Source organism: Poromitra crassiceps (genome assembly GCF_964638095.1).
Source record: "Poromitra crassiceps genome assembly, chromosome: 12".
Lineage (NCBI taxonomy): Eukaryota > Metazoa > Chordata > Actinopteri > Beryciformes > Melamphaidae > Poromitra > Poromitra crassiceps.
In genome coordinates, this window is record NC_139632.1 from 18918163 (window position 1) to 18926037 (window position 7875).

Sequence of the window (7875 nt, forward strand, 5' to 3'; positions counted from 1 at the left end):
CTCCCGCTTCCCCACCACGCCTTCTCTCTGCCAAGCCCCCCTCCCTCCCCTGCTGCTGCTCTCTTCATCTGCCTGTCTTCTTCTCACTTCTTCACTGGCACTGCAGATCTTCATCTTACTGATGGCTAATCATTGAGCCTGTGTGTGTGTGTGTGTGTGTGTGTGTGTGTGTGTGTGTGTCTGTGTGTGTGTGTGTGTGTGTGTGTGTGTGTGTGTGTGTGTGTGTGTGTGTGTGTGTGTGTGTGCGCGTGCGCCTGCCTGCCTGTTTTTGTGACTGGCAGTTAGCTGGGCTCTGTCTGTGACATCTGTCAGAGACTACCTATAGTGTAATGTGTCAAACAGCATGAGGTGACAGCACGACGTGTGATTGACTGACAGTGACATCAGCAGCTCTGTGTCTGCTGGGTGGCTGTCCTTACTTTCCTCTCATCTGAATGATAACCATGCTTTTGTTGTTCGCTGATGGGAAATTCACTTTTCACTTTGCCCCCCTCCGCAGCGAGGTCAGAACTCAGGGTTGGATGCAGAGTCACGCCCCCTGCTGGTAGGAGGTCTGTTACGGGGGCTGAACGGTGAACCCGGGCCGTCTGGTCTGTTCGACCACTGGGCCACTCCCCTCCGCTGCACCTGCTGTCCACACACCGTGGCACTGGGACTGTTTAGTTAGTAGACTGAAGAAGCGCTCACTGAGTTGTGGTAATTAATCCGCAACTGTAGATGTTAAAGGATAACTTCACCCAAAAATTAAAATTCAATCATTATCTACTCGCCCACATGCCGATGGAAGGACGGTTGACGTTCTTTAGTCCACAAAACATTCGTGGTCTGGAGTTTCACAGCAAAACATGAAGAAGAAGAAAATGTACTTGAATTCTTTTTACTTGAAAATACATAATTTTTACACCTTCTGTTTTTAGCTGAACTCTTCACTGTAGCCAGGTTCACTTGGATCCAATCATATTGGACTAGTAACTCATATTGTAGCCTGCTACAATATGAGTTCGGCTAAAAACAGGGTGTAAATTATGTCTTTTCGAGTCAACTTGGCATCTCAGGGCTTGTGGAGACTTGGATTACGCCAGGTGAGCGAGCGGTATATGTAGGCATTTTATGTTGTTGTTTTTTTGCTGTTCATTATGTATGAAAGTTGTGTACTTCAGTTGTCTGTGTCTGTGTGCTGTGAAACTCCACAAATGTTTTGCGGACTAAAAAACGTCACCCGTCCTATCGGCATGGGGGTGAGTAGATAATGATTGAATTTTCATTTGAGGGTGAACTTATCCTTAAGTTTAATGTAACAAAATAACTAACGCCAAACAGACCTGGGATGGTTAATGTATAGCAGTGTGACGATGTAGCCGTGGATTACTGATTAACTCAGAGGAACTGGAACCAAGCAAGCAGATAAATGTCACGTTGTCACAGTGACATTTTCATATTTTACACGTCGGCTTTGCTCCTCTCTGTCATTGATATGATATGACGATAGTGATTCACACTGTCTACTCTGCACCCGGTCCATTTACATTTGCTGTTCCAAACACCTGGTCTGGTGTCAGAGAGGAGATCTCTCTGGAGAAACGTCTTCTGCTGCAGCTGTGGTTGATGCTTTCTGCAGGAGGAAGTGCAGTTTGTTTTGGAATAAATAGAAGAAATGCCACAACTGCTGGTGAACAAAGAAGAGACCAATACCTACAGGAACTCAAACCTGCTCAACAGAAATTCCAAGGATAACTGGACTTCTGTGCAGCAGAAACACCACAGCAATGGCCCGATTTAACACCTTGATGTCGACAAAATAAAACAAAATTGGCGGATTGAAGCCTGAAAAGCAAAAGCAAAATCTTAAAAATAGGTTCTTCTGTGTGTGTGTGTGTGTATAAAGTGTCCTCTCTTGTCTGTCTCTCTGCCCCTCCAGGCGAGAGTGCGATGAGGAGAGCCTTCAGAGTGTGAGGCCATGGGCTGCACCTCGGCCAAGCAGGTGTCGGCCGTGCCCAACGATGAGGAGGGCCGCGGCAAGGCCTACAGCAACGGAGACCTCTTCACCGGTCAGTTCACACACACGCACGCACACACACACACACACACACACACACACGTACGTTCAGACAGGTCAATAAAAGCTTCACAGCTCCATTTCGCTGCGTTAATTGCTCCGTGTAAACCCATTGGCCTGTCTACCCTCGCCATATATTCTCTTCACTGAAGGACATAAGCCTCTGGCAGAGTGTTAACTTCTCCATTCCAGACATTTACTATCAAACCACACGTTTATCAGACTCATCTGTGTTGACACTGCCTCTGTGAGCGGGGGAAACATCAGTAACCTTTTATTCAGACTGGAGTAAGGTTGTCAAAATATGTATCGATAATAAAAAAATAGAAATTGATACAATACTAATTTGCAACAGGTATCGATAAGTATCGCTAAACATTTTAAACGGATACAATACTCATTTGGAACAGTACAGTATCAGCAGTGCTTTCTCTTAAAAATCAACTATCCGGTACTACGGATTTTCCCCTCCCTATCATTGGTGGGTATCTCTTGCTTCAACAAGCTCAGTGTTCTGATAGGCTGATGACTAGAGCAGGAGTAATCTGCTTTCTAAGTGCCACGTTTTTAAAGAGTTTTATCGGGCCTAGATTATGGAGAAGCGTGCGTCTGTCCGTCCATCTGATCTGTCTTTGTTTATTTTTATGCCGTGCTATCAAAAATGGTATAGATTATCAATATTTTCCTGCATATGGGCATCGAAGATAGAACTTCTAGTTAGGGATGTCAACGGTTAACCGTTAATCGATTAACCGTCGCTAACGTCGTTGTTCGGTTATTGCTGTCGGTCTATCAGTTAATATATATATATATATATATATTTTTTTTTTTTGTCTATTTACTCAATGAGCTCATGCCCAAACAAGGCGTATCTATTTAGATGCTGAAATGTTAATGCTTTTTGTGTTAGAAATTCTAACACAAAAAGAATTTGTGTTGAAATGTTGATGCTTTTTGTTAATGCTTGTTAATGCTTTTTGTGTTAGAAATTCTAACACAAAAAGCATTAACATTTCAGCATCTAAATAGACACGCCTTGTTTGGGCATGAGTTCATTGAGTAAATAGACAAAAAAAAAAAAACCTTTTTTTTTTTTTTTTTTTTTTAATATTAAAAAATTATGAATTAACCGATAGGTTAATCGATTATTAGCGTCGGTTAATCGAAAGTGAAATTAACCGAAAATTGACATCCCTACTTCTAGTATCGTGACAACCCTAGACTGGAGTGACTGTTGTGTCGTGCCGTGGAGCTCGGCACTAGCTCAGGTGTTGCATATCTTAAAGGCTGTTTTTCATGTTTTAGTGCTTGGAGCTGGAGAGAGAGCGGGAGAGGTCGAGATGAAGTGAGATGGAGAGGTAGACTGAAACAGAAAGTGAGGCATGTAGCTGAGAAGAACATGTATCTAGTTAAGAGATGGAGAGGTAGACTGAAAGAGAAAGTGAGGCATGTAGCTGAGAAGAACATGTATCTAGTTAAGAGATGGAGAGGTAGACTGAAAGAGAAAGTGAGGCATGTAGCTGAGAAGAACATGTATCTAGTTAAGAGATGGAGAGGTAGACTGAAAGAGAAAGTGAGGCATGTAGCTCAGAACATGTATCTAGTTAAGAGATGGAGAGGTAGACTGAAAGAGAAAGTGAGGCATGTAGCTCAGAACATGTATCTAGTTAAGAGATGGAGAGGTAGACTGAAACAGAAAGTGAGGCATGTAGCTGAGAAGAACATGTATCTAGTTAAGAGATGGAGAGGTAGACTGAAACAGAAAGTGAGGCATGTAGCTGAGAAGAACATGTATCTAGTTAAGAGATGGAGAGGTAGACTGAAAGAGAAAGTGAGGCATGTAGCTGAGAAGAACATGTATCTAGTTAAGAGATGGAGAGGTAGACTGAAAGAGAAAGTGAGGCATGTAGCTGAGAAGAACATGTATCTAGTTAAGAGATGGAGAGGTAGACTGAAAGAGAAAGTGAGGCATGTAGCTCAGAACATGTATCTAGTTAAGAGATGGAGAGGTAGACTGAAAGAAAGTGAGGCATGTAGCTCAGAACATGTATCTAGTTAAGAGATGGAGAGGTAGACTGGCAGAGAAAGTGAGGCATGTAGCTGAGAAGAACATGTATCTAGTTAAGAGATGGAGAGGTAGACTGACAGAGAAAGTGAGGCATGTAGCTGAGAAGAACATGTATCTAGTTAAGAGATGGAGAGGTAGACTGACAGAGAAAGTGAGGCATGTAGCTGAGAAGAACATGTATCTAGTTAAGAGATGGAGAGGTAGACTGGCAGAGAAAGTGAGGCATGTAGCTGAGAAGAACATGTATCTAGTTAAGAGATGGAGAGGTAGACTGGCAGAGAAAGTGAGGCATGTAGCTGAGAAGAACATGTATCTAGTTAAGAGATGGAGAGGTTGACTGAAAGAGAAAGTGAGGCATGTAGCTGAGAAGAACATGTATCTAGTTAAGAGATGGAGAGGTTGACTGAAAGAGAAAGTGAGGCATGTAGCTGAGAAGAACATGTATCTAGTTAAGAGATGGAGAGGTAGACTGAAAGAGAAAGTGAGGCATGTAGCTGAGAAGAACATGTATCTAGTTAAGAGATGGAGAGGTAGGCTGAAAGAGAAAGTGAGGCATGTAGCTGAGAAGAACATGTATCTAGTTAAGAGATGGAGAGGTAGACTGAAAGAGAAAGTGAGGCATGTAGCTGAGAACATGTATCTAGTTAAGAGATGGAGAGGTTGACTGAAAGAGAAAGTGAGGCATGTAGCTGAGAAGAACATGTATCTAGTTAAGAGATGGAGAGGTTGACTGAAAGAGAAAGTGAGGCATGTAGCTGAGAAGAACATGTATCTAGTTAAGAGATGGAGAGGTAGACTGACAGAGAAAGTGAGGCATGTAGCTGAGAAGAACATGTATCTAGTTAAGAGATGGAGAGGTAGACTGACAGAGAAAGTGAGGCATGTAGCTGAGAAGAACATGTATCTAGTTAAGAGATGGAGAGGTAGACTGACAGAGAAAGTGAGGCATGTAGCTGAGAAGAACATGTATCTAGTTAAGAGATGGAGAGGTAGACTGACAGAGAAAGTGAGGCATGTAGCTGAGAAGAACATGTATCTAGTTAAGAGATGGAGAGGTAGACTGAAAGAGAAAGTGAGGCATGTAGCTGAGAAGAACATGTATCTAGTTAAGAGATGGAGAGGTAGACTGACAGAGAAAGTGAGGCATGTAGCTGAGAAGAACATGTATCTAGTTAAGAGCATCAGTGGGCTGGAGAGTCAGAGAGTGGATGAGGGATTAACAGCGATTAAGAGTTAGGAGCAACACTCTGGCGTAACCACACGCAGGCCGCTGGATGCACGTGACAGATGACGATCCACAGGAGGTCCACTCCCCCCTATCTCTCTATCTCTCTCTCTCCATCATCCCTGTCTCCCTCTTCTCTTGCATGACCTCTCTGTGACTTGCACTTGCCCTCTCTCTCCCTCCCTCTCATTGTGCCTTGTATTTTCTGTCTCTCCGTTTATTTAGTTCTCCTCTTCCCTTCCCCTGCTCAAGGCCTCCTTTTCCTTCCCTGACTCCCTCTCTCTATTTTGGACACCCCCACCCCTCCCTCCCTCCCTCCCTCCCTCCCTGCCTTCCGGTCCTCCTCCTCTCTCTCCCACTGTTGCTTCTCTTCCTCTCCTCTCTGGCACAACATTAGGTCACGGCCTTGTGTCCTTTCACCTCCCCTCTTTTCCTCCCCCGACTCCCATCTCTCCCTCGCTCTCTCCGTCTGTCAGTGTGCCTGAAGGGAATGCAGAGTGGCGGCCGGCTGGGCCAGAATGTGTGTGTGTGTGTGTGTGTGTGTGTGTGTGTGTGTGTGTAGGAGGAGGACAGAAGAATCTGTTGACCTGGATTGCGTGGATTAGACTTATCACAGGCCTTATCTCCTTCGTCCCCCTTTTCCTTCCCTTTCCTCTCTCTTCATCCAGCCCTTCCCCTCTCTCCAGCTTAATAGAGAGCCAAAGTGAACGTCACTTCCTGCTTCAGCATGGTGCCAGAGATTTTCATCCGCCATTTATTTTCCCATAGACATTTTGTAAAACGCTTATAAAAATAGTTTTACTTGTTCAAACCAAACAGTTCAGCTATATTTAGAAACAGGAGAGACCGCATAACATTTCACTCAGACCATGTCGATGGGAAAATAAATGGCGGATGAAAATCTGTGGTACAGTGCTGAAGCAGGAAGTGACGTTCACCCTGGCTCTCTCTAACTAAAGCCTCTCCAGAGTCTTCATACAGTCACTGTTTCCCGCTTCACTCATCACCCCACTCACTCGGCTCGCTTCACCCTGCTGTACTTCTTGCGGGGAAAAGATGGCTATGTTTTGGTCAGTGGCTCCGCCCCCACGCACAGATGTGCCCCCAATAGATTGTGTTCTAGTCAACGTGTGTCAATGTGCTCGTGTGCTTTTTGTGTGTACATGAAAGCGTTTGTGCGTTGTGTATCCGTGTATTTGGTCAGAGAGCGAGCCCTCCTCTCCCACAGATTGATCTGCCTCCCAACAGTTTGTGTGCCAATCTCTGTGTGTGTGTGTGTGTGTGTGTGTGTGTGTGTGTGTGTGTGTGTGTGTGTGTGTGTGTGTGTGTGTGTGTGTGTGTGTGTGTGTGTGTGTGTGTGTGTGTGTGTGTGTGTGTGTGTGTGTCCCAGATATTCTGGCTGCCTGCTCTGGCAGACTCGGCCCGCTCCCCCTTCTCTCTCTCTCGCTCTCACACAATAAGCGGAAAGGCTGAGCTCCATGACACAAACACTGAAGGCTGCAGAGAGAGAAGAGCAACACTCTCCACAACATCATCTTATTGATGTGTGCCATAATCACAGTTGGAGTGTGTGTATATATGTGTGTGTGTGTTATGTATGTGTGTTGGAGTGTGTATATAATATGTGTGTTATGTATGTGTGTTTGGGTGCCTGCTCCTCCCACACATATACACAATACAGTGCCGCCATTCATGTCAGTTTCACTGTTTATTTGAACTGTCTGCTGAATGAACGTCAGCTGAGGAGCCCGGTTCACATTGGATCTGATGTTACTATTCCTCCATTGCTATTTAGGGTTGAGTTTCTGTGTAGTCTCCACCTCTTATTGCAGACTGTACTGTATGTGAACTGCTGGGGGTTGTTGAAGATTAATTACATCTTCTGTTTCATTGTACTTTGAGGAACCAAGACTGCTTTTATTTGACAGAGGACATTTTTAGTGTGGCCAATTTGATTGGGAAAGCATGGACACTGAGAATGGAGAAGCTGTTTACTTGAAGGTAGACTTTGATTTGTTTGTATGTTGTTTAATTATTTATTGCTAGTTCTTCTTTCTTTGGAGGAACTCAACATTGTTATGTCTTGTAGGCCATACGGGGTGGGCACCATGTGGGGCACGGCAATTTAATACAAGTCTATCAAGTCTATCTATTTCACTGAATTTGGCCCAGGACAGACGAATCAACAATAGGTTCTGTTTGTTTATGTTTTAAAGTTTATTATTCTGTCCCTGGAGCAACCTCATCACAACTGCTCCTAACGCTGAACAGCCCCTTCACAGCCACGGCTGTAGTTTGAGGGCGGGTCTAGGGGGTTTGAAATTGAATGAGTGACAGCCAGGTCGTAGCACCAATGAGATAGTGGCTTTCAGTTTATCGATAGAATGCAAACGGCAAACTTCTAGCAGTGCATGGTGCAAAATATTGTCTTCCACTTGCATGATATAACGTTTCAATGCAGGCCTATGTTATGTAGTTATGTGGAGAGCAGCGAATCAACGTGATATTTATTATTTTAAGAGCGAT

The 7875-nt window shown here is 44.3% G+C and overlaps 1 protein-coding gene across 1 annotated transcript in view; it reads left to right on the plus strand.

Moving 5' to 3' along the window:
- Nucleotides 1-7875, plus strand: part of LOC310786063 (uncharacterized protein C1orf21 homolog) — a gene marked incomplete at its 3' end in the record, with an annotated part of 51504 nt that overhangs the window by 27725 nt on the left and 15904 nt on the right. The window contains exon 2 of the mRNA XM_083647246.1: nucleotides 1919-2048. Within this exon, the coding sequence (XP_083503372.1) occupies nucleotides 1958-2048 (91 nt within the window). The 5' untranslated portion in view covers nucleotides 1919-1957. The remainder of the gene's footprint in view (nucleotides 1-1918; nucleotides 2049-7875) is intronic.